This window comes from Sceloporus occidentalis, unplaced genomic scaffold (assembly GCF_023333645.1).
Source record: "Sceloporus occidentalis isolate IW3139 unplaced genomic scaffold, rSceOcc1.0.p SCAF_3, whole genome shotgun sequence".
Lineage (NCBI taxonomy): Eukaryota > Metazoa > Chordata > Lepidosauria > Squamata > Phrynosomatidae > Sceloporus > Sceloporus occidentalis.
In genome coordinates, this window is record NW_028316983.1 from 129,007,087 (window position 1) to 129,034,662 (window position 27,576).

The following is a 27,576-nucleotide window of genomic DNA, read 5'->3' on the forward strand; positions in this document are numbered from 1 at the left end:
CATAAATTGGAAATGACTTGAAGGCACACAACAACAACATATATTGTACGAGATGTCAAATACTAGGTAATTCATTACTGAACATACAAACAAATATATGTTATCTTGCTTATGGGCCCTATGAGCATACATTCAAGAAAACAAGTTTGGTAGTTACTTCTAAATATAACAGGATTTCTGTATGTTTAATGACAAAAGAGTAAGTCAAAGCATATTTGATAAATGTTTAGTTATTGTAACACATACTCTCCTATTTGAACATTTCATCCTAGTAGTATTCATAATGCCATTCTGTGAAAGCTGTTTATAGACTATACTCTGTTTTGCTAAGTGTACAAAGGATTGCAGCCAGAGGATCCAACCCCTAGTTAAGCCTTCAGATCCTAGTGGTCAACCAAATGGATATGGGAATTTCACATGAAACAATATTTATTAAATAATCTACATATTTAAAGGCAGATAGGCAGCAAAACTCAAAACTTGATTCACAGACACTGAAAAAAACTGGTTCAGTTTTAGCTGTAGTCTTAGAATAACAGCAGATAAATATAGGGGAAACAATTTCAGAATAAATTATAGTAAAAGATTATACAGTCAGCAATGAAAATAAAATTTACCTTGTCTATATTCTCTGTCTCAGAATGCAAACTCATTCCTCCATTGCCTGTAAATGATCCATCAGATTTTTCATTACCAAGAAGATTGTCTGCAAACTGAATTTTAGGGGCTAAGAAGGCAAACTCATTCCTCCTGGACTCTGAAGAGAGACAAAGTTGGTAGGAATAAGGCAAAGTCCCATCTTCAAAATTAGGAGGAAACATGGAACCTGCTGTTGAATGGGGAACAGGGCCTAAGCACTGCAGGAATTTCAGATTCCCTGACCGCTGAAGTTTCATCGTAATGGCCAAAATCACTGTCAAGAGGAATAAGAAGGAGATCAGAGCTAAGGCCAGCACCAAGTAGAACTGGAGGTCAGACTGACCCTCTGAGTCTCTTGACTGGTTTTTCATTTCCGGAAGGGCCTCCTGGAAGTTCTCTGCAAACACCAGGTTCAAAGTAATGGTGGCTGAGAGAGGAGGCTGTCCGTTGTCCTTCACCACAACCACCAGCCTCTGTTTCACAGCATCTCTCTCCACAAAGGCCCTGGCTGTCCTGATCTCCCCAGTATGAGAACCAATGGTGAAAAGGGCTGGCTCAGTGGCCTGGACCAGATGGTAGGAGAGCCAAGCATTGTGTCCAGAATCAGCATCCACAGCCACCACCTTTGTGACCAGATAATCTTCCTCAGCAGAACGAGGCACCATTTCAAATGAAGTGGTGCCCTTGGCTTCTGGGGAAGGGGACAGGATTCGAGGAGTGTTATCATTGCGATCCAGAATAAACACCTTAAGCGTGGCATTGCTGGTGAGAGGGGGAGATCCTCCATCTTGGGCCTTCACTTGGAGCTGGAACTCTCTGAATTGTTCATAGTCAAAGGATCGCTGGGCATAGATGGTGCCAGTCTCAGAGTTAATGGAGATATAGGAAGAGATGGGAAGCTCCTGAATGTTGCTGCTAAGGATGGAGTATGTGATCTTTGCATTCTTGCCTGCATCTAGATCAGAGGCTTTAATAGTAAAAATGGAGGCACCTGATGGACTGTTTTCTGGCACGTAGAGGCTGTAGGAAGATTTCTCAAAAGCAGGGGAATTGTCATTGATATCAGAGATTTGCAGTATAAGGGTTTTGTATGTGGAAAGAGGAGGTGTTCCTTTGTCAGTGGCTGTGATTGTGATATTATACTCAGGAGATATTTCTCTGTCCAAAGGGTGATCTGTCAGGATCTTATAGTAGTTATTAGATGAAGGACGGATCTTGAAGGTTAAATCATTTCCTAAATAGCAAGTGACTTTTCCATTGTCATCTGCATCCTTGTCATTCACCTTGATCAGAGCAATTAAGACACCAGACTGAGAATTCTCAGGGACTGGGCTAAACAAAGAAACCAAAGTTATCTCTGGTGGGTTGTCATTCTCATCAACAATCTGAATTTCGACTTTGCAGTGTGTAACCAAACCTCCACCATCTTTTGCTGCAACTGTCATAATGTATTCTTTGGCTTCTTCAAAATCCAGTGTCTCCATAAGTGTAATCATGCCATTAGTAGGATCCACCTTGAACTTATTTTGTTGTTCATGCATGTTTGTGAAGTGGTAACTGATTTGTGCATTTGTGCCTTCATCATTATCAGTTGCTACAACTTGGAGCACAGAAGACCCCACAGGTGCATTTTCCCTCAAAGTGACCTTGTAAACCTCTTGAATGAAAATGGGTGGGTTGTCATTGGCATCAGTGACATTAATCCATATCTGCGCAGTCCCAGTTTTTCTGGGTTCACCTCCATCGATGGCTTCAAGAATCAAGTGAATGGTCTGCTCACTTTCCCGATCTAATGATTTCTGCAACACTAAATCTGCAAACATATTTCCATCATGACTCTCTTTTACTTCCAGGGTGAAATAGGGATTTGTGTTAAGCTGGTATTTCTGAAGAGAATTCATCCCAATGTCAGGATCTTCAGCTTTCCCCAGGAGAAATCGGGTGCCTGGTAAAGTAAATTCACTTGTCTCTACACTGATATTGTCATTTAGAAATTGTGGGGAATTATCATTAATGTCCTGGATTGCAACTGTTACATGAAAAATGTCTGGAGGATTTTCAGTGACCACTTCAAAATTAACAAAGCAAAGTGGATTTTTGCCACATATTTCCTCCCTGTCTATCCTACCATTTACATAGAGGTTTCCATTCTCTGTCCTGATAACAAAATATTTAATTTCGTCCACTGAGACGACATGCAAATTGTACTTTGCTAATTCTTTGACATTCAGGCCCAAATCCTTGGAGAGATTCCCCACAAGGCAGCCCTTTGGCATTTCCTCAGAGATAGAATAATGAATCTGCTCTGAAGCCCCACAGCAACTGAATAAAAATAGGAAGGGAAGCAATACTTGCCTTGTGAGTGCCCTGCTAGTCTTTCTGTACCTTCTCTCCATATGGTTCTCTGAAAAATTCATCCCCCCAACCCTTAAAAAAAAAAATCAAATCAGATTAATTTTCTTCTTGTCATAGGACTGTCACTTGAGGAAGAAAAAAGCTCTTTTTAATGTTTGCAAGTCAGATGTATTTTCTTGTTGTTAGCAGCAATGCTCTGTCTCTCTGTCTCTCCTATCTGCACAGCACTGATGAAGACACCTCACTGTAGAACCAACTCATTTCCACCATGGACTGGAAACAATATTGGCCAACATTGCCACCGTGAGGCTCAGAAAGAGAACAGCAAGGAATGCTTTCTTGAATTTCAAACAAAACACAATCTGAATATAATTATATATTAGAAATTTAACAAATGTGATTTAAGGACTGCTTGCACAGGTGTTATTTCTTTGGTACCTGGATTCCAGTGGAAAATTTGTCAAACTTTGCTTATGGTTTTGAACCAGTACACCTTTCATTTGTCCAGGGCAATGGATTTTAATGTAACACCTGATATTGCTTTTTTGACTATCTTAAAATTATTACTATATATTAAGGAGCAATCACAATCTCAGCATTGTCATTTCATTTGTATTTGTTTACTATTTCAATGAGTGGATCATGAAGATTATTATCTGTCATGGCCATTTTGTTTAATGTTTTAAAAAAGAAATGTATAAAAACATTTCCCCCAAATATTGTCCTCTGCTGGTGGGTTGTCCCCACAATAACAGAGTTTCTTTACATGTTGTGCTAGGTCTTTGGTGATATTCAACGGTGATTGGAGTCACATGTAAATAAGAAATGAAAATCTTCCACCAAAAATTGTAATCATGTGGCAAGTTGTTTCTCCATTTTAAATATCCAGTATGACTTTTCTTTTGTTGTGATGCCAGTACATTGCATGTTCCTTTGCCACTCCTTCTTAGTGACTGTTCCTGACAAGGGCAGGGAAATGCACCATTCAGTCTGAGTATGTATTTCCTGCATGTTGTTGTTTTGGGCCTTCACATCTGTTATGACTTACTGTATATAACATGACCCTATCACATGTATTTTGGCAAGATTTGCTCAGAGAGAGTTTGCTATCCTTTGAGGTTGAGAAGAGTATGACTTGCCCAAGGTCACACACTGTATTTTTGTATCTGACCAGAGTTCTGAACCTTGGCCTCTTGAAGTCCTAGTCCAACACTCAAACTATATATCACACCATTATTTATGTCTCTTCCTGTATATAAACTGCCAAATATTTTACAAAACATTCATCTAGATGCAATACGTTTCTGGCATGCAGAAAAAGTGTTATCTTGTCAAAGGGGACTGTCTTGTGTCTTGGTCCTTCTCATTAAGGAACCATGCTGTGTCTGGTTTTTGGCACACTGGTGCATGCCATACTTGAACATTAACTGAAGCAGGATGGAGCACTGCTGGGCTATTTAGGTCCTGTTAATGACCCAGCCACCCTAGCTGCTGTTTGCTTTGAAACACATTTATCTGTCCCTAACATGGTGACAGTAGGGGGTCTCCAACGTGTAGTCTACTGCCTTTCTGTATTGTTCCCAAGCTGTTTGGCTGCTACTGTCACCTTCCTGGCTTTTTCCTGCAGCCCTACACTGTTCCTTATTATTCCAAATGACTCTCCTGTACATCTTTTCCAGCCTTTTCCTACAAAATCATATGAATTACATTGTTCCTTCTGGTCTCCAAACAACACAATGGCTGCTCCTATCATACTCCTCCTCATCTTCTCTTCCGATGTAACATTTTGGCCATTTCATATGCTTCATCAGTTAACAAAGCTCAGGTACCCATTCTCTCACCTTTTTTTTGCTCCCATTCCATCCCTAAGTGCCATGTTGAGGTTTCTGTGTATGTGTAAGAAAGGGGCTGTATGAATGAGCTCTTTCATGTTTCAAGCAAAGGCCAGATTTGCTTATTTGCTTCACCTGTTTCCTTCCTGTCTTACACGTGAAGATGGATTTGTGGGGAAGAGAGGGAGTGGAGCAAAGCAGCTGGATATTTGTGCTTTTCAGGAGCAGCAGAACTGCTAGTTTGGGAGAGAGGGCCAAGAGTGGACTGACAGAAACAACAACAGGGCTGTTCTGAAAGCAGAAAAAGCAGCATTCTTTATGCTACAGGTGTCAGGAAATGGCTTGTGTGTTTGGAGAGGAAAGCAGGGCTGGTAAGTCTGCTCTCCATATCCACAGACTCCTTATCCAGAGTTTCAACCACCCATGGCTTGATGATATCTATCTATCTATCTATCTATCTATCTATCTATCTATCTATCTATCTATCTATCTACCTATTACCTATCATCTATCTATCTTCCAAAAAGCAAACCTTGATTGTGTCATTTTATATAAAGGATACCATTTTACTATGCCACTGTATATAATGGGTCTTGAGCATCCACAGATTTTGATATCCATAGTGGGTCCTAGAACCAAACCCCAGTGGATATCAAGAGATTACTGTATATATTTTTTTTGCAAAAAAAGGGCAGAAGAGGACCAATTTTTTTTTAACATAAGAAATGGATAGCAAAAGGACAGCAAGAGAGCTGGCATGCTTTTACAAGAAAGGTCACAAAGTCTTTTGCACAGTGAACTCCTGTAAACTCCAACAAGCCAGGCTCCTCCAAGTGGCTGCCACAATTATCATTTGTTGCTGACTGTAGTCAAAGGCACTCTTCCTCTCTCACAAAAGCCCTGCCTCACATCTTAGTTGCTCCTGCCTCTCCTCTCCCAGCCCTTTCAGCTAGGAGCTGGTCAGTGGACCCACAAACTGAAAGACAAGGGGGAACATCTCAGCAGGAAAGCTTGTGGTATTCACCTTCCCACAAACATCTACTCCCCCTCAGCTAATGCGACTGTGTATATGCACTGCCATTAAGCAAAATGGGGGCTTGCCATCCGTGGATGGTTAAATGGCAAGATGGACAAATGGATGGCAAGTCTGCCAATAATGAGGACAGACTGTATTCCTCCCATCATCATGTACTGGACAGTGAAGAAAGCAGATAAAATTTAAATAAATAATTTGAGACGTAGTGCTGGAGAAGAGTACCGAGGATATCATGAACAGGCAAAAAAAAGCAGACAAATGGATCCTTTATAGATCAAGCCTGAAATCTCCTTGGAAGCCAAGATGATCAAACTGAGGCTGTCGTACTTTGGCCACATCATGAGAAGTTACAACTCATTAGAAAAGAGAAGTAGAGGATAGTAAAAAGAGAGGAACATCTCATGCCAGATGGATACACTTGATCAGAGAGGTCTGAATTTGCAGGACCCATGCAGAGCAGTAGAGTATAGGGGGTATTGGAGATGTCTCATTCACAGGGTGCCCATGAGTTGGCATTGACTCAAGGGCAGTTAAGAACAAACAACTAATTATCCTTCCCATAAGCTATCCTATCTTCTTTACAGAAAAGCAAATCTAAACCTGATTGATCTCGAGAAAGCATGTCACATAGAGAAGTACAAATCTCACTAGAAGTCTTAGTCTGACAGTGCAACCACTTACTTTCTCTTTGAAAGAAGGGACCAGATGAGTGATTTCTATAATCTCCTTTAACATGGCTTCTGAATGGCTTCAGCAAATTTCACAAGATGTGGGCAACAACTTTACAGATTCAAGGAAACAGATTTCTAAAAATAATTTAAGTATAATTTATAAATTAGCCTCCCTGCCACTTGCCTTCCTCCCTCATGGCACTGGCACTTCAGTTTAGGCCAGGTGGGCATGGATCTCCAGGTCGAAATCTATGCTGCTAAGCTTGGATACTGCAAGGATATATCTTGTGCAGCTCTCTTCTTTTGTAAGGGTGGGGGGTTATTCCAATATAATTCCATCCAAACTTCATTCTAAAGAAGGCCTCTACATACAAAATAATAAACCATTTAGACTGTAAAGATTATTCAGTAATTTGAAGCAAAAAACTGAGTATGTGAAAGCAACTAAGAAACTGCTGTCTATGAATATATGACACTTGAAATAAAATAATTTGGGGTGAGGAAATCAGTGTATAGAATAGGTACTATTCAAAAACTCACCCCATCATGTTTATCCATCTCTGTAATTAGGCTATTCCCATGACCAGCTGTCAAAAGTACATCGGACGTCTGATTACAGGCAATATTCTCTGCAGTTTGAACACTGGGTGCTGGAAAGCTAAATTCCTGTATCCTGGACTCAGAGGATAAACAGAGCTGATAGGAGTAAGGCAATGTCCCTTCTTCATAGTTTGGTGGGAACAGGACAGCATTGTTTGAATGGGGAATGGGACCAAAACACTGCAAGAATTTGGGATGCCCAGATCTCCGAAGTTTTGTGAGGATAGCCAGAATCACTGTCAGAAGAAATAAGAATGAGATCAAAGCCAAGGCGAGAACCAAATAGAACTGGAGATCTGACTGATACTCTGGGTCTTTGGATTCGCTGCTGATTTCTGGAAGAGCTTCTTGGAAGTTTTCAGCAAAGACCAGGTTAAGACTCACAGTACTGGATAGTGGTGGCTGGCCATTATCCTTCACTAAGATTACCAGCTTCTGCTTGAGAGCATCTCTTTCCAAAAATGTCCGGGATGTCCTGATCTCACCATTATGGACCCCAATTGTGAAGAGCCCTGGTTCAGTGGCCTGGACCAGATGGTAAGAGAGCCAAGCATTGTGCCCAGAATCAGCATCCACCGCCACCACTTTGGTCACCAGATAGCCCTCCTCTGCTGAGCGAGGCACCATCTCAAATAAGGCTGAGCCCTCCGCTCCCTGAGAAGGGTAAAGGATTTGAGGGCTCTTGTCATTCTGGTCCAGGATGAAGACCTTCACAGTGGCAGTGCTGCTGAGGGGTGGGGAGCCTCCATCTTGGGCCCTCACCTCCACCTGAAACTCCCGGCACTGTTCATAGTCGAAAGAGCGCTGAGCATAGATGATGCCACTTTCAGAGTTAATGGAGAGGTAAGATGAAAGAGGCAGCTCTTGAATGTTGCTTCTGAGGAGGGAGTAAGTGATTTGGGCATTGCGTTCCAGATCTGGATCTGAGGCTTGAATACGGAAAATGGAGGTTCCTGAAGGATTGTTCTCTGGTACAAAGGCAGTGTAAGAGGATTTCTCAAAGGCAGGAGAGTTGTCATTGATATCTGAAATCTTCAGGGAGATGGTCTTCTCTGTTGAAAGAGGGGGCGTGCCTTTGTCTGTTGCTATGATTGTGATATTATACTCTGGAATGCTTTCCCTGTCCAAAGGGCCATCTGTAAGAAGCTTATAGAGGTTGTTGGTTGTTGATACAATTTTGAATGTCCAAGTGTCTTTTAAATGGCAAGTAATTTTCCCATTATCTCCCGAATCCCTATCTTTAATGTTGACAAGGGCTACCAGAGTGCCTACTGCTGAATCTTCAGATATTGGGCTGGATAAAGAGACCAGAATAACTTCTGGGGTGTTGTCATTCTCGTCTAATAGTTTTATTTCAATATTAGAGTGGGCTACTAACCCACCACCATCTCTTGCTTCTATTGCCACCAAATATTTCTCTGTTTCCTCAAAGTCCAGAGCTTCCTTAATTGTTATTTGTCCATTTTCTGAATCCAAGTTGAATTTCTGGCGAGTACGTTCAGGGATGTTTCTGAAACCATAGTCGATCTGGCCATATGAACCTGCATCTCTGTCTGTGGCCTTCACCTGTACCACTAAAGACCCATTTGGTGCATTCTCCCGCAAATTCACCATGTATAGTTCCTGAGTGAAGATTGGTGGGTTGTCATTGGCATCAATGACAGTAATCCAAATTTTGGCTGTCCCCGTTTTGGAAGGCTTCCCTCCATCCACAGCTGTAAGTATTAAATGGAAACTGCTCTCACTTTCATGATCCAATTGTTTGTTCAATACTAATTTGGCATATTTCTTCCCAGACTCTCTTTCTTTCACTTCCAGAACAAAGTATTGATTTATATTAAGGATGTAGTCCTGCAGTGAATTTATTCCAATATCAGGATCCTCTGCATGCTCTAAGATGTATGTGGTTCCTGGTAAAGTCGATTCACTTATCTGTAGCTTGATATCACCACCCAGAAAATGTGGTGCATTGTCATTAATGTCCTGGATCTCTACAGTTATATGAAAAATATTCATAGGATTTTCAGCCATCACTTCAAAATTGATAGGGCAAGATATACTTTCCCCACATATTTCTTCTCTGTCAATCCTGTCATTTACATAAAGATTCCCATTTTCTGCACTGATAATGAAATATTGTTTTTCATCCAGAGAAAGAATATTTAGATTGCTATTTGTTATTTGTCCAGTATTTAATCTCAGATCCTTTGCAAGGTATCCCACAATGGAGCCCTTCTCCAGTTCTTCAGGGATTGAATACTGAATGCTCTCTGATGCAGCTTTGCATAATAAAGAGAAGAATAAAAGAAGTACTTGCCTTTGTAGTGATCTGATGCTATGTTTGTTCTGGTCCCCCATTCCACTCAATGAGAAAATCTGCTGTATCCTTCTTTGATGTGATGAGATAAACTGAAGAATTTCAAATTCTAACCAGGATCCAGAAATATTAAAAAGTCACTAGTTTTTGGTTCTATACATTGTAGTGTTTTCTTTTCTCTGAAATAAAAATCACCATGTCCCTGTGTTCTGCTATTTCCCAGTGAATAAGCAGTTTCACTACATTAAGCATTCTTGGATTGGCAGTTCTTCTTTGCTGGCCAACAGTGGCACTCTGAGGCTGAAAAGTAGAACTGCAAGGAACATTTTAGTAAATGATATGAACAGAATTACATGCTGTTTTCAAACTTATGTGTGCCCAGTCCCAAGTAAAGCACAATCTTCTGTGCCTTGATTAATAACATACAATTAGTACTGTGTGTGTGGGGGTTTTTTCCACTAGGATAGGCAAGGACTCAGATTCATTGGACAAAACTGTACCACGAAGTGATAATCCATATTTTTGTCGTTGTTGCTGCTGTTGTTTTTGTGTGCCTTCAAGTTGTTTCTGACTTATGATGACCCTAGGGTCATGAGGGTTTCCTTGGAAAGATCCGTTCAGAGAGAGTTTGCCTTCATCTTCCTCTGAGACTGAGAGATTGTGATGTGCCCAAGGTCTCCTAGTCTGTTTCCATGTCCAAGAGGGGAGTTGAACACTGGTCTCCAAAATCATAGTCCAACGCTCAAACCACTTTACCATGCTAGTTCTCTTTTTGTTCTACATGTTCTGAAATTGGAATGGATGTCTCCTTGATGTTTTCTGGCTAGTGTGAATAAAATTTTTAGCATTCACCTCTTCTTCCAGGAAATTTATGCAAATGTTCCATGAATGTTAAAAGTACTACATTTAAATCATCTAGGAAATGGATTTTAAAAAAATAGAAAGAAAAATCTATGGTCAATTACATTGTACATAATATATAAATTGTTTCGCTGCCTCTGATGCTAAGTGTTCACTTCAGAGAAATCTGGAGGCAAAGTGAGCCAACTGAAGAGAGAGCCTCTGTTTAAAATGGTTCTAACCATGTTTAGTGGTGTTGACAATGTTTACTCTCACTTGTATCTGTATTTCAACTTATTTCTACACATAAAATTATGTCAACTGGTACACAGATAGAATAGATGATGGGACTGTAAACTCTCTATGGATGTCTTTAGAACAATATGCTGACTGAATTCTTCCCAATTTGGCACAATTCAGCCTGGCCCTCCTCAGAAATACTTAAATATACAATTTTAATTTTAGAGCAAATCAACTTTTGCTGCAGCTGTATAATATTTAATGGGACGAGACTAATGTATTTGTTAGACATTGCCCAAAATGCTTGGTTTGAGTTTGTGAAGAAATACATCTTGCCTCTATTGTGTTGGAGTTTTATCAACTTGTGAAATTGCCTTATTTCAAAGCAGACATAGTAACTGAACATATGACGGAAATACTAAGCAGCAGAATACTGATAATGCAGTGAAATGTGGAAGAAGGTTTTCACAAGAAACAATGTACTATCATAGCAATGTTGTTCAACCAGTATTATGCTGAGCATAGATTTTCCTCACTGTATCTCTCCAAAAAATGATTGCAGGAGGGGAGGCACAAGCTGTGGTATGATGGAATAGAGTATCCATTTAGGGGAACATCTAGTTTGATAGGAACTTCTGCCCTTTTGCTTATAACAACACTGCTCATTCACTGGGTAGGATTAGTCAGCATTTGAATGATGAGTAGGAGTTTTTGTTATCATCTTTTGCACTAGGGAATTATCTCCTCTATCCCTTTATACCAGTGAATAAATTGCAGGGATGTGATGTCTAATTTAGTTGTATAGGTGTGTGTATTCCTAAGGCTCCCAATGGGCTAAGTTAGGCTGCACTGTTGAAGGGTATCACCTTACTTCTTATTTAGAAGCAGTTCATTGTGATTTAGGAAGGGAATTGCTCTTAGGCTCTGACAGCTTTGTCTCATCTGAACCTTCCCAGCTAGGCAGAATAAGCCAGGTGGCTAGGTAGAATGATTATGGGGCTTAGGCAAATTTAAGGAGCGAGCTGGGAGAAACTGTCAACCTTAGTTAGGGGCAAAACAGACTGGCACAATATGCCAGCATGGGAGTGGCGTGGGGATTGGCATTTAAATGACGCTTGCCTTGACACCGCCTCCAAGCCAGTGTCACGCTGCCGACCCAACCAGATGGCAGGCAGTGTTGCCACACTCTGGTGGCGTGGCATTTATATGCCGCCCACTGTTGGAGCTACTTGCAGTCTGCTTCAAGCCACTGCAGGCAGGAAAAGGTGGCATGTGGTTGCCATGGCCCCAATCCGGCTTTGGTGTGGGCTGCTTGAAGCTGCCCCTTCAGGGTGGTCAGTTTTGCCCCATGATTGTGTGGATCTTAACTAAGGGTCAGTACAGATTAGTTTTGTATAGACTGGGCAAGGAGAGAATAGACTCTGCTGATGTTCGCTTGATGAAATCAAGGTATTGAAAGGAGTTTTCACATATGATAGTCAAAGAGTCTCTAGAGGAATGGCTCCAGTTTCTATCCAGTAAGGCTGATTGGCTGAGGAATGGGAGAGAACCCACCATTAAGTCATGAGGACAGTAAAAAAATCATGAGCATGCTACTCTCTTGAGCTTCAGGAAATCACCTGGAAATGAATTTCTAACAACTTTACACAGAAAGTAACTCCAGCTAGTTGTATGGAAAGTAGAACAGTTAAACAGAGCCATAAGTTAGGAAAGCTTTAGTAACTATGTCTTTTGCCTGCCATACAGGCACACACAGTACCCAATGCCAAGTTGCATTTCTGAAGTGGATGAGCTGGCTACCATTGTAACCAGAAAACATTGTATTGTTTTTATCCCTCAGTTTTTCTGCCCTTTTATGACAGCTCTGCTTGATTTTTATATTTGTTTTTTATTTACAGAAATCAATCCTATGGTTAGATTGCTAGACTTAGAAGACTTGGAAATGTAACCTTTATATTTCTATATTTGAACATTGGTTTTGCAGATGTACTATGCTAAGGTAGTACAGAAGCACGAGTGACTAACATATGAGCTGTGAGCTTCTGAAATTATTTTTTCTACATTTGTAAAATCATACCATGATCCACATGTTTATCTATGATGGTGCAACTCCTTCCTCGCATTTTGATTTTTTTTCCAGTGACATCTGGCTTAAAAAAGGATGCCTACACAATGTGATGATTATGTAGTAATTTTTGGGTTGACTCTAATATTCTCTTGAACTATTGATTTTAAAAAGAATTCTCATAAATCAGTGTGGTTACAAACTGGTTTCAGTTTAAAGCTTTGTTTTTCATGCCCTTTTCATTGAAAACCTCTGAATTGTTTCTTCAAAGTCAATTTCTTCTACAAGTTAACTCTTGATAGACAAAATAAGTAGGTAGCCTAATTGTGTTTGCCACCTAGCAGAAATCTTGTAGTTTTTTTGAAGACTTTCTAGTTGGTGAAACATCTTTCAGCTTCTACCATAGTCACTAGCATTGCACAAAAGACATCCTTGATTCTTCACAAATTACTGAAACGTGATAGAAATTTCATTTATTTTGCAATATTTCATATACTTTTTCAAAAGTATATTCGAATATATCTTTTCAGATGCAACATTTCATAAAGAAAAATTCTGGGAAAGACCTGTAGAATGTATGTAAATAATGCATTCATTCATAAATAATTTGGGCCTATAAATTGCATCAGTAGTATTGGCTCCTCTTGTTCCAAATATCCTTCCTGCTATATAAAAGGATTTTTGAAAGTTATAGACAGAGCATAGCACCAGGTGAAACAGGGGCCAAAATGCACAGGCCAAATAAGGCAGCTTCCAGCCACTTTGGGGGCATGGCATTCAAATGAAACACACTCCTAAAGTGGCCGGAATCTACTTCGGTCCTTTGAACCAGATCAAAAAGGAATGGATTAAATCCGATTCCTGGCAGGGCTGGTTTAGGATCATGGTGGCGGCCTTTGGGAGCAGGCCGTGTGGTCACTATGGTCAGGGAGCCCTGGTGGCGCAGTGGTTAAATGCCTGTACTGCAGCCATTCACTCAAAACCACAAGGTTGCGAGTTCAAGACCAGCAAAAGGGCCCAAGCTCGACTCAGGCTTGCATCCTTCCGAGGTCGCTAAAATGAGTACCCAGACTGTTGGGGGCAAATTAGCTTACTTGCTAATTAGCTTACTTGCTGTTCACCGCTATGATCTTTGGAATAGCGGTATATAAATAAAACAAATTATTATTATTATTATGGCCTGATCACAGCCAGATCAGACTCTGGCCGCTCCTTCCAGGCTACAGTCTCAAATTAGAAAATCTATTTCAACAGCACTACATTTTCGCTGTTCTAAAGAACAGAAAAACTGACTATTATAAAGTTCAGTGTGCTACAGCATGCTTTTTGAATGCCTCCAGAAAATCTCAAATAATTTGAGTGATAGCTATACATATACCTGTATAGGAAAATAAGTTTTCATAATTATTTTTAAGTAGGAGCTAAAATGTCATCTCATGTCCCTCAATCAATGGTACTGTTCCTTCTGCATGGCCTGGTACATCTGTGTCTCTATGCCCTAGTAGATTAAATATCCCCGTGCCTAGACCATAGATAGACCACTGCTTTCATTAGAAATTATGGTACCTCAATAGAATTATTCCACATTGGATTTGAAATGGTAATTCAAAAATAAGCCATTCAACTTTTAAAATTTTTTCAATGAAGTTGTAGTAAAGAACTCAAGTCAGGACTTAAGAAATGAAAATGCGTTATTAATTAGCAACTCATTAAAAATAACTATAGAAAAATCGGTCTTAACAAACTGTCAAATAGGCAGAAATAAGATAAAAACACACCCATCATCCCTGTCTGAAACATATGTCCTATAACATACTTCCTTTTATTCCTACAATTAAATAAAATTATAGTACTGTAATACAAACTCACCACATTAGCTTGATCCATTCCTATATTTAAAATATTTCCTTGATCAGTGGTTAAAAGAACATCAGACTTCTGATTACAGGCAATATTCTCTGCAGTTTGAACACTGGGTGCTGGGAAGCTAAATTCCTGTATCCTGGACTCAGAGGATAAACAGAGCTGATAAGAGTAAGGCAATGTCCCTTCTTCATAGTTTGGTGGGAATAAGACAGCATTGTTTGAATGGGGAACAGGACCAAAACATTGCAAAAATTTGGGGCTCCCTGCTCTTCGAAGCTTTGTCAGGATGGCCAGAATCACTGTCAGAAGGAACAAGAACGAAATCAAGGCCAAGGCAAGAACCAAATAGAACTGGAGATCTGACTGATACTCTGGGTCTCTGGATTGGCTGTTAATTTCTGGAAGAGCCTCTTGGAAGTTTTCAGCAAAGACCAGATTAAGACTCACAGTACTGGATAGTGGTGGCTGGCCATTATCCTTCACTAAGATTACCAGCTTCTGCTTGAGAGCATCTCTTTCCAAAAATGTCCGGGATGTCCTGATCTCACCATTATGGACCCCAATTGTGAAGAGCCCTGGCTCCGTGGCTTGGACCAGATGGTAAGAGAGCCAAGCATTGTGCCCAGAATCAGCATCCACCGCCACCACCTTGGTCACCAGATAGCCCTCCTCTGCTGAGCGAGGCACCATCTCAAATAAGGATGAGCCCTCTGCTCCCTGAGAAGGGTAAAGGATTTGAGGGCTCTTGTCATTCTGGTCCAGGATGAAGACCTTCACAGTGGCAGTGCTGCTGAGGGGTGGGGAGCCTCCATCTTGGGCCCTCACCTCCACCTGAAACTCCCTGCACTGTTCATAGTCGAAGGAGCGCTGAGCATAAATGATGCCAGTTTCAGAGTTAATGGAGAGGTAAGATGAGAGAGGCAGCTCCTGAATGTTGCTTCTGAGGAGGGAGTAAGTGATTCGGGCATTGCGTTCCAGATCTGGATCTGAGGCTTGAACATGAAAAATGGAAGTTCCTGAAGGATTGTTCTCTGGTACAAAGGCAGTGTAAGAGGATTTCTCAAAGGTAGGAGAGTTGTCATTGATATCTGAAATCTTCAGGGAGATGGTCTTCTCTGTTGAGAGAGGGGTTATACCTTTGTCTGTTGCTATGATGGTGATATTGTATTCTGGCATGTTTTCCCTATCCAGGAGGCCATCTGTAAGAAGCTTATACAGGTTACTGGATGTTGGTACAATTTTGAATGGCAAACTGTCTTTTAAATAGCAGGAAATTTTCCCATTATCCCCAGAATCTCTATCTTTAATGTTGATAAGGGCTACCAGAGTTCCTGCTGTAGCATCTTCAGAAATTGGGCTGGATAAGGAGACAAGAATAATTTCTGGGGCATTGTCATTCTCATCTAATAATTTTATTTCAATGTTAGAATGCGCTACTAATCCACCACCATCTCTTGCCTCTACTGCCACCAAATATTTCTCTGTTTCCTCAAAGTCCAGAGCTTCCTTAATTGTTATTTTCCCATTTTGTCCGTCGAAGTTGAATTTCTGGAGAGCACGTTCAGGGAGGTTTTTAAAGGCATAGTTGATTTGGCTATATGAACCTGCATCTCTGTCTGTGGCTTTCACTTGTACCACTAAAGACCCACTTGGTGTGTTCTCTTTCAGAGTCACCATGTACAGTTCTTGAGTGAAGACAGGTGGATTGTCATTGGCATCAATTACAGTAATCCATATTGTGGCTGTTCCTGTTTTGGGAGGGTTCCCTCCATCCAGAGCTGTAAGTATCAAATGGAAACTGCTTTCACTTTCATGATCCAATTGTTTGTTCAGGACTAATTTTGTGTATTTTCCCCCAGATTCTCTCTCTCTCACGTCCAGAACAAAATATTGATTTGTATTAAGATTGTAATCCTGTAGTGCATTGATCCCAATATCAGGATCTTCAGCTTGCTCTAATATAAATGTGGTTTCTGGTAACGTGGATTCAATGATCTCTAGCTTAATATCACCATGTAAAAAATGTGGTGAATTATCATTAATATCCTGTATCTCTACAGTTATATGAAAAATATTCATAGGATTTTCAGCCATCACTTCAAAATTGATGAGGCAAGATGTACTTTCACCACATATTTCCTCTCTATCAATCCTGTCATTTACATAAAGATTTCCATTTTCTGTACTGATAATGAAATACTGCTTTTCATCCAGAGAAAGTATACGTAGATTGCTGTTTGGTTTTTGTCCAGTATTTAATTTCAGATCTTTGGCAAGGTAACCCACAATAGAGCCCTTCTCCAGTTCTTCAGGGATTGAATACTGAATGTTTTCTGAGGCAGTTTTGCAAAACAAAGAGAAGAATAAAAGAAGTACTTGCCTTTGTAGTGATCTGCTGCTATGTTTGTTCTGGTCCTCCATTCCACTCAATAAGGAATTCTGCTATATCCTACTTTGATGATGTGATCAGATTAGATGAAGAATTTCAAATTCTAACCAGGATCCAGAAATATTAATGAAGTGAGTATTAAAATAATCACTAATTTTTTGCTCTATAACCTCTCGTATTTTCTTTTCTCAGAAATAAATGTTTGCATGTCCCTGTGTTCTGCCATTTCCCAGTGAATGAGGAATTTCACTGCATGAAGTATTCTTAGATCGGCAATTCCTCTTTGCTGGCCAACAGTGGCACTCTGAGGCTAAAAAGGAGAACTGCAAGCCACATTTTAAACAAATGATATTGAACAGAATTACTTGCTGTTTTCATACTTATGTGTGGCTGGCCCAAAGTAGCATAAGCACAACCTTCTGTGCCATGATAAATAGGAGCATGTTTGCTTCAGAATAATAAACCAGTGTCCTATGCCTCAAGGTCACTTAACATAACAGTGCAAAATTATGCCCAAATAGAGAAATAATTGCTTGCTGTTGTATATGCAATGAAGAAATTTCATCACTATGTGTTTGGTAAAGTTGTCTTAGTCCAGACTGATTACAAGGTTTGGAAGCAATTAAACAAACAAACAAACAAACAAACAAACAAATCTATAGTACTCCTGCCTGCTTGCAGCAAATGCTTTTACAGCTTCAGTGATATCAACTTAACTTGGTATATACTCCAGGTACATACAGATAGGAACAGGGACTGCAGCCAGGAAATCAGAAGATTACAAATGGGGAGGGCAGCTATGAAAGAACTAAAAGAGATTCTAAAATGCAAAGATATACAACTGAGCACAAAAGTTAGAATCATACAAGCCATCATATTCCCTATTTACCATGTATGGATGTGAGAGCTGGACAGTTAAGAAAGAAGATAGGAAGAAAATCAATTCATTTAAGATATGGTGCTGGAGAAGATTGTTGAGGATCCCATGGATAGCCAAAAGGACCAACAAATGGGTCCTAGAGCAGATCAAGGCGGAAATCTCCCTGGAAGCCAAGATGACAAAACTGAGGCTGTCGTACTTCGGACACATCATGAGAAGGAAGGACTCATTAGAAAAACAATAATGCTAGGAAAGGTGGAGGGAAGTAGAAAGAGAGGAAGACCGCATGCTAGATGAATGGACTCATTAAGGAGGTCACAGATATGGGTTTGCAGTAATTAAGCAGAGCAGTGGAGGACTGAGGGTCTTGGAGATGTCTCACCTTGGGTTGAGATCAACTCAAGGGACGTCAACAAACAACAACAAAATACTCCAGGTAAACTTAATTATCTGGCTGATACCCTGTGATGAGCTACTGTGGCTTATCTCTTTAGTGAGGAGGATTGAAGGGGAGAGAGTAGTATATAAAATGAGCGCATTAACTGTGTATCCAGATGGAGTGTATACATTATGAGAGGCAACAAAAGAAGATTGTTAACTTCAGGTTGTTCTAGCACATGTAGAGCAGAAATGGCCACAATATATGATGGATGTAGGTTCAGTAGCAAAATTATTTTGGCCTGTGAAGAACCATTTGTGATGCCAAGATGGTATTCTTTTCATGGGAAACAGGATGATCATTCCTGTATCTCAAAGACAGAATATATTGGAACAACTTCATGAATCTCATCAAAGCATTCAGAGAACTAAAGCTAAGGCAAGAAGTTTGATGTATTGTCCTGGTATGTCAAAAGATATTGAGATAGTTATTGGAAATTGTTCTATTGGTTCTCATTTTACTCCAAGCAATAAAAAGGACACACTTAAATCACATGAGATTCTGCAGGACTAAGGGAGAAGGTGGGTATAGATATTTTTGAACAGGGTAAATCCCCCTTTGTTTTGGTGGTTTATTACTTTTCAAAACATCCAGAAATATTAGATTTACCTGATAAGACTACAAGAACTGTGATCGGTAGACTAAAGATAGTTATGAGTTATAATATGCCCTTTGCTAGTCAAAAATTTCAAATGTTTGCTACAGAGTGGGGGGTTTAAGCAATATTTTAGTAGTCCAGCATGAGCAATCCACTCTACAAAACAGCTCATAAGGGAGGAGATGCACATGTGGATATATATTTGGCATTGTTGGAATATCGAAATACACCAGTAACAGGGATGCCATACTTGCATCCACAAGAAGTAAAGTGCCAGTAACAGTGAATTTACCGCATCCCAAGATTCCAACTGAGGTATATAATAGGCAAAAATATTTCTATGATCAAATAGCAAAGTCTCTTCAACTGTTACAAAAGGGAGATACTATGGATGGAATCTAAGGATCATAAGAAGGACAGCTCCTTGTTACAGAAAAATATAAGCATCCACATTCATACTAAGGGATGATTTCAAAAGGCTGGATATATCTGTGTAATAGACATCAGTTAAGACCAGAAAGGCAGGCACCTGAAAGTCCTGGTCACATAGGTTTAAGGCAGGTGCTCACTTAAGTGACATAGGGGATACCAATGAGCATCATGACCAATCTCATGAGACACATGTGCCTCCAGCAGTAGACATCCTGTATATATAACATCTCGAGGCAGATCTATGTTTTTGCCAGAAATACATGCTCCTTGAGGAAGGATGGTGGTACAGTGTGCCAAGTACTAGTGATCTCTGGACCCATAATAACAGTCATAATTTTTGTAATGTTTTAAAATATTTATTTATTGATATGTATGAGAAATATAGTGTTTTAATGTGTTCTGTTATATGTATATGGACTTGCTTCTTCTGTTTTATGAAGAGGAGATGTGTTGTAATGTCTCTTTAAAGTGAATCTGCTTTTGTTGCAATGGTATAACAGATTTATTTATGTATTTATTAGAGTACTTATACCTCGCCCTTCAGCCCTAAAGGCTATCAGAGTGGCTTACAATTATTATTTTTAATTAGACGGTTCCCTGCCCTCAGGCTTACAATCTAGTTGATGGGCTGAGGCTCCTGTGTTGTTAGACCTCACCCACAATGTTTGGCTGGAGTTTGTGAAGAAATAAATCTCAGATCTGCTGTCTTGGAGTCTTATCAGTTTGTGAATTTGCCTTATTGCAACAGCACAGTGTGGTGTTGTGGTTTGAGTATTGGACTACAACTCTTAGAGAACAGGATTCACTTCCCAGATCAGCCATGAAACCCATTGGGTCTCTTAGCCTCAGAGGAAGGCAATGGCAAACCTCCTCAGAACAAATCTTGCCAAGAAAACCCCATGACAGGTTTGCTGTAGGGTCGCCATAAGCTGGAAACGACAGCACCAACAAACAATAGAGATTACAATAGTAACTGAAAATACGGAAATGTCAAGCGGCAAGAGGTACATGGTTTCACATATGGTGGTGTTGCTCCAAACTGAAATTTTTTTGGAAACAAATACAGATAACAATTGAAAAAATGTTGAATATAAAATTTGAACTAAGACCTGAAATATATTTACTAAATATGCTAAACAAAATTTCTCCAGAAATTGAAATAAAATACTGGCGAATACTACTTTATTTGATAACAACGACAAGACTACTAATTGCTCAATATTGGAAAAAAATGATATGTGGTTACAAAAACTAATGGATATAATAGAGATAGATAAACTTACAGTATATGTAAGACAAAAGGCCAGTGACAGAGTAGAAAGAGATTGGTATTTAATACTGTTGTTTTGTAAATCGAGATGGTTATAAAGAAGAGGTTCATCACTAGATTGAATGTATTGGAAATATATATATATATATATATATATATATATATATATATATATATACACACTAAGGTTAGCACATTTAATGACGTATGTAAATTTTAGACGAACTTAAAAGAAAGGTGACAGATTTATTGATATAAACAGACAATAAAGGGAACAATAATCTTAAAGGCTGGATATGGGAAGATGGAAGTAATTGGGAAGAATGATATTGAAGGGGACTATGTACTACAAGAAGTATGTAACCCTGATAATAATTTGTTGAATTGAGATTTTATGTTTTAAAAAGAAAGAAAAATGAATAGTAACTGAAAATACATTGAGGCCTTGGTATTCATTGGGGTTTGGTACCAGGACCCCTGATGGATTCCAAGACTGGTGGATGTTCAAGTCCCATTACATACCATGGCATATTAAATGGTGTGCCTTGTGGCAAAATCATGGTTTGCTTTTTTGAATTTATATATTTTTAAATTATTTCAAATTGTGTATAGTTGAATCCCTGGATAAAAGGGCCGACTGTATGACAGGAATACTAACCAGCAGAATACCGATAATGCAGTGAAACATGGAACAAAGTTTCACAAGAAGTGAAAGATTACTATTATACCAAGGTTGTTCACCCAGCTTTATGCTGGGCACAGATTTGCCTCACTGAACTTCTCCAAAATGATTGCAGGAGGGGAGGCACAACCTGTGGTATGATGGAATAGTGTACCCAATGAAGGAAAGACCCAGTGTGTTTTTAAATGAAGGGAAGGCCTAGTGTGACAGGACGTCTGCCTTCTCCTTGACTTATAACAGCACCGCTAATTGACAGGACAGGATTAGTCAGCATTTGAAGGATGAGTAGGAGTTTTTGTGATCATCCCTCAGTTTGCACTCCCCACCCCTCTTCATATCAGTGAATAAATTGCAGGGTTGGAATGTCTGATTTGGTTTTATAGGTGTCTATTCCTAAGACTCCTAACAGGTTAAGTAAGGTTGACTGTTGAAGGACATCCCATCTTACATCACATTTAGAAGCAGCTCAAGGGGATTTTGGAAGGGAGTTGCTGTTGGGCGCTGACAACTTTGTCTCATCTCTTCAGCTAGGTAGAATAAAACTAGGTAACTAAGTAGAACAACTATGGGCTTCAGGCAAATTTAAACAGAGAGCTGGAAGAAGCTGTGAGCCTTGGTTCATTAACTATACCATCATGTCCCACAAAGATCAGTCAGTTAATGGATCCATGCCTTTCTTTCCTATTTTGCTGATACGCCAACTGCAAGCCTACCTGGAACCGAGAGACCCAGAAATGGTTGTACATCCAAATCAGCCCCTTTATATTGTCTTAATCTGTCTTAAGTAATGATATTGTTGATTGTATGGTTTTTATTGTCATAATTTTCTGTATGGAGATGGGAGAGTGGGAGGGTTAGTAAGACTAAGGGAATATTTTTATAACTATTTCTGTAATTTGTATCTGAATCTTGCTGTTATAACCCTTTCACAGAGGTCACCTAAGACCATCAGAAAACACATATTTCCAATGGTAGCAACGAAAATATTTTTATGGTTGGGGGTCACCACAACATGAGGAACACGAGGAACTGTATTAAAGGGTTGTGGCATTAGAAAGGTCGAGAACCACTGCTCTAGATGAACAGCCCCCGTTACTATCCAATAAGGCTGTTTGGCTCATAGGTGGCAGATGGCACATCTTTAAGTCATGAGAACAATAAAAAGTCATTAGCATGATACTTTTTTGGGCTTCAAGAAATTACCAGGAAATGTATTTCTACCAACTTTAAGTAGAAGTTAAGTCCAGCTGTTTTTTGTTTGTTTGTTTGTTTTGGGGTGGTGTGGTGTGGGTTGGTGATGCTGGTGATACTGGAGTAGAACAGTTAAGTAAAGATTTAAGTTAGGGAAGCTTTAGTAACTGTGTCTTTTGCCTGCCATACAGGCAGATACAGTGCCTAAAGTTGTCTTTTGTGAAGTGGAGGAGCATGGTAGCATTGAAGTGGATTGTAGCCAGAAAGCATGGTAGCATTGTAGCCAGAAAGCTTTGGGTACTTTTACTCCCTCAATCTTTCTGCCTTTTTGTGGCAGCTCTGCTTGACCTTTATATTTGTTTTTTATTCATATAAATCAATTCTATGCTTAGATTTCTAGAAGACTTGGAAATGTAACCCATGAATTTCTATATTGGAAAACTGGTGTTGCAGATGTACTGTGTTAACACGGTACAGAAACATGAATGACTAACATATGAGCTGTGTGCTTCTGAAATTACCTTTTTTATATTTGTAAAATCATGCCATGATCCACAGCTGTATCTATCTATGATTCTGCAAGTCTTTCCTCACATTTTGATTTTTTTAAATGACATCTGGATTGAAAATGGATGTCTACACAACTTGATCATTATGTAGTAATTTTTGGGTATGTTCTAATAAAATCTTTATTCTGTTGAAGTATTGAGTTTAAAAAGAATTCAAACGAATCAGTGTGACCGCAAACAGTGAAACAAATTAGTTTCACTTTACAGTTTTATCTTTCTTGCTCTTTTCATTGAAAACTTGTGAATTCTTTCCTCAGAGTCAGTTTTTCCTACAGGTTAATTCTTGATAGACAAAATAACCAGTTAGCCCAATTGTTTTTGCCACCTAGACTTCCTAGTTGTTGAAACATCTTTGAGCTTCTACCATAGTCATTGGCAGTGCACAAAAGATATGCTTTACTCTCCCCCAAATTACTGAAACCTTCCTGTTATACAAAAAGGAATTTTTATAAGGAGCATAGCGCAATGAGAAACACAGTCTCAATTTAGAAATTCTATTTCAACAACACCATAACATTTTCTCTGTTCTAAAGAACAACACCTGACTACTATGTTTTTTGATCTGCGGTAGCATGGTGTCTGCCTCCAGAAAATCTCAGATGATTTAAGCCATAAGTACACATATACAGGAAAAGTACTTCATAATTATTTTAACGTATGAGCTAAAATTTCATCTCATGACCTGCAACCCATGGTATTGTTCCTTCTGCATAGTCAGGCATTCCCATATCTTCACACCCCAGCAGATTATATATCCCCATGCCTAGACCATAAATAGATCATAGCTTTCATTAGAAGTTATGGTGCTTCAACAGAATTCTTCCACATTAGATTTGAAATGGGCAATCCAAAATAAACAAGCCATTCAACTTTTAAATATTTTTCAATGAAGTTGTAGTAATGAACTCAAGTGAGGAAGTAAGAAAGAAAAATGTGTTATTAATCAGCCATTCATCTATAATTTTTTTAGTCTTAACAGCCTACCAAACAGTCACAAATAAGACAAAATCCTATTCAGCATTACTCATTCCTACCTTTAAAATATTCCCTTTGACATACTTCCTGTAATTCCCACAATTAAAATAAATTATAGTACTACATTAAAAACTCACCATATTAGATTTATCCATCTCTATATTTAAGATATTTCCTTGATCAGTGGTTAAAAGAACATCAGACTTCTGATTACAGGCAATATTCTCTGCAGTTTGAGTAGTGGGTGCTGGAAAGCTAAATTCCTGTATCCTGGACTCAGAGGATAAACAGAGCTGATAAGAGTAAGGCAATGTCCCTTCTTCATAGTTTGGTGGGAATAAGACAGCATTGTTTGAATGGGGAACAGGACCAAAACACTGCAAGAATTTGGGATTCCCTGATCTTCGAAGCTTTGTCAGGATGGCCAGAATCATTGTAAGAAGGAACAAGAATGAAATCAAAGCCAAGGCAAGGACCAAGTAGAACTGGAGATCTGACTGATACTCTGGGTCTCTGGGTTGGCTGTTAATTTCTGGAAGAGCCTCTTGGAAGTTTTCAGCAAAGACCAGGTTGAGACTCACAGTGCTGGATAGTGGTGGCTGGCCATTATCCTTCACTAAGATTACCAGCTTCTGCTTGAGAGCATCTCTTTCCAAAAATGTCCGGGATGTCCTGATCTCACCATTATGGACCCCAATTGAGAAGAGACCTGGCTCAGTGGCCTGGACCAGATGGTAAGAGAGCCAAGCATTGTGCCCAGAGTCAGCATCCACCGCCACCACCTTGGTCACCAGATAGCCCTCCTCCGCTGAGCGAGGCACCATCTCAAACAAGGCTGAGCCCTCCGCTCCCTGAGAAGGGTAAAGGATTTGAGGGCTCTTGTCATTCTGGTCCAGGATGAAGACCTTCACAGTGGCAGTGCTGCTGAGGGGTGGGGAGCCTCCATCTTGGGCCCTCACCTCCACCTGAAACTCCTGGCACTGTTCATAGTCAAAGGAGCGCTGAGCATAAATGATGCCAGTTTCAGAGTTAATGGAGAGGTAAGATGAGAGAGGCAGTTCCTGAATGTTGCTTCTGAGGAGGGAGTAAGTGATTCGGGCATTGCGTTCCAGATCTGGATCTGAGGCTTGAATACGGAAAATGGAGGTTCCTGAAGGATTGTTCTCTGGTACAAAAGCAGTGTAAGAAGATTTCTCAAAGGCAGGAGAGTTGTCATTGATATCTGAAATCTTCAGTGAGATGGTTTTCTCTGTTGAAAGAGGAGGTGTGCCTTTATCTGTTGCTGTGATTGTGATATTGTACTCTGGAGTGCTTTCCCTGTCCAGAGGGCCATCTGTAAGAAGCTTATAGAAATCATTGTTAGTTGACTCTATTTTGAAAGGCATATCCCTAATTAAATGGCAAGTAATTTCACCATTGTCCCCAGAATCTTTATCATTTACACTGATAAGAGCTACCAGAGTTCCTACTGCAGAATCTTCAGGTATTGGACCGGATAGTGAGGCAAGAATAATTTCTGGAGTGTTGTCATTCTCATCTATTAGTGTTATTTCAACATTAGCGTAAGCTACTAATCCACCTCCATCTCTTGCTTCTACTGTCAGCACATACTTCTCTGTTTTCTCAAAGTCCAGAGTTTCATTTATTGTTATTTTCCCATTTTGTGAATCTAAGTTGAATTTCTGGCGAGCACGTTCAGGGATGTTTCTGAAACCATAGTTGATCTGGCCATATGAACCTGCATCTCTGTCTGTGGCTTTCACTTGTACCACTAAAGACCCAATTGGTGCATTCTCTTTCAGGTTCACCATGTACAGTTCTTGAGTGAAGACAGGTGAGTTGTCATTGGCATCGATGACTGTAATCCATATTTTGGCTGTCCCTGTTTTTGGAGGCTTCCCTCCATCCAAAGCCATGAAGATTAAGTGGAAAGTACTTTCACTTTCATGATCCAACTGTTGGTCCAATACTAATTTTGCATATTTTCCCCCATCTTCTCTATCTTTAACATCCAAAGTAAAATACTTATTATTGTCCAGACGGTAATCCTGTAGAGCATTTACCCCAATGTCAGGATCTTCAGCTTGCTCCAAGATGTATGTGGTTCCTGGTAAAGTGGATTCACTTATCTGTAGCTTGATATCACCATCCAGAAAATTTGGTGCATTGTCATTAATGTCCTGGATCTCTACAGATATGTGGAAAATATTCACAGGATTTTCAGACATTACCTTAAAACTGATGGGGCAGGATTTACTGTCCCCACATATTTCTTCTCTATCAATCCTATCATTTACATAAAGATTCCCATTTTCTGCACTGATAGTGAAATACTGATTTTCACCTAGAGAAAGTATATGTAGATTGCTATTTTTTATTTCTCCAGTTTTCAGGCTCAGGTCTTTTGCAAGATTCCCTACAATAGAGCCTTTCCCCATTTCTTCGGGGATGAAATACTGAATGTTTTCTGAGGCAGCTTTGCAAAATAAAGAGAAAAATAAGAGAAGTACTTGCCTTTGTAGTGATCTGTTATCTTTATTCTGTTTCTCCATTCCACTTAGTGAACAAAAATTGCTTTGTCCTTGTTTGATGTAGTCAGATGAATTTTAAAAATTCAAATTCCCACTCAGAAACAGTCAGCCGGAGAATGTTAACAATGTCAATGATTTCTTCTCCTGTACATTGTAGTATTTCCTTCGCTCATCTTCTCAGTGAATAAGCAGTTTCACTGCATGGAGCAGCATTCTTCGACTGGCAATTCCTCTTTGCTGGCCAACAGTGGCACTCTGAGGCTGAAAAGGAGAACTGCAAGCCATGTCTCAAGCAAATGAAATAACAGTTTCTTGCTTTTTTCCATGCCTGTGTGTAAACATTGTGAAATAAAGTAGGTGTTATCATCAGTGTTTTGGTAAATAACATTTATTTAGAGTTGTGTGTGTGTTTTCAGTAGAATTATTAAGAATTCAGCTTCATTGGGCAAAACTATATCAGAAAGCAAGTCGTGATAAGTCTTTGTGACCACTGTGCTCTTAAAAAATGGAATGTATAGCTCTCTGAGGCTTTCTAGCAGGTGTGAATATGACGTTTGGACATTCACATCTTTCACCAGTTAATATATACAGTTTCTCCAGTCTGCCTTTCCTACGAAACTGGACTTCTTCCCCATAATATAACATTTTATTTCTTTACCCCCATTGAGAACTATTGTTGTTCCCAACTTGTGAACCAATGCATTTAATGGGCTGTGAACCTTGGCATCTTGGTAGACAGATTAGGCTGTAAATGTGTGGATTTCATTCTCCGTATTAAAGTACTGTAGAATACAACTGAAATCTGTTGAATACAGAAAGGCTGGATTGCTGCTTATATAGTAATATTGTGGAATATTAAAAAACTTTTTTTTTGGTCATGAAAAAGTATCTTACTTCAATGGTAGTGATCTACCCAGCAAGGTGCTGGGCATGGATTTGTCACACTCCATATCTCCAACTGAAAGCAGCAGGGGATGGTTCAAACTTTGGAGTGTTGAAATAGAGTAGCCAACGAAGGGAAAGTCAAGCATGCTTTTAACAAGACTTTCTGCCATTGTCTTTCTCCATTTTCTAGTGAAAACATCCCAGTTCTTTGTGTAGTATATGAACAATAGGAATTTGAGGGAAGAGGCTTCCCTCTGGTTGCATTTAGGCATTA

At 39.6% G+C, this 27,576-nt stretch overlaps 2 protein-coding genes across 28 annotated transcripts in view; both read right to left on the bottom strand.

Moving 5' to 3' along the window:
- Nucleotides 1-27,576, bottom strand: part of LOC149316757 (protocadherin gamma-A6-like) — a 379,402-nt gene that overhangs the window by 138,444 nt on the left and 213,382 nt on the right. Inside the window, exon 1 of one of the 27 annotated variants that reach the window (XM_089516215.1) lies at nucleotides 24,024-26,601. The exons of 23 other annotated variants lie outside the window; for them this stretch is intronic. In XM_089516215.1, the coding sequence (XP_089372341.1) occupies nucleotides 24,024-26,438 (2,415 nt within the window). In that variant the 5' untranslated portion in view covers nucleotides 26,439-26,601. Of the gene's footprint in view, nucleotides 1-617; nucleotides 3,207-7,073; nucleotides 9,568-14,464; nucleotides 17,060-24,023; nucleotides 26,602-27,576 lie in introns of those variants that run through there. 3 more of the 27 variants (XM_089516207.1, XM_089516208.1, XM_089516194.1) reach the window with 3 other exon arrangements.
- The window catches only part of LOC149316760 (protocadherin gamma-A6-like), a 211,839-nt gene that overhangs the window by 26,389 nt on the left and 157,874 nt on the right, over nucleotides 1-27,576 (bottom strand). The window lies entirely within an intron of this gene.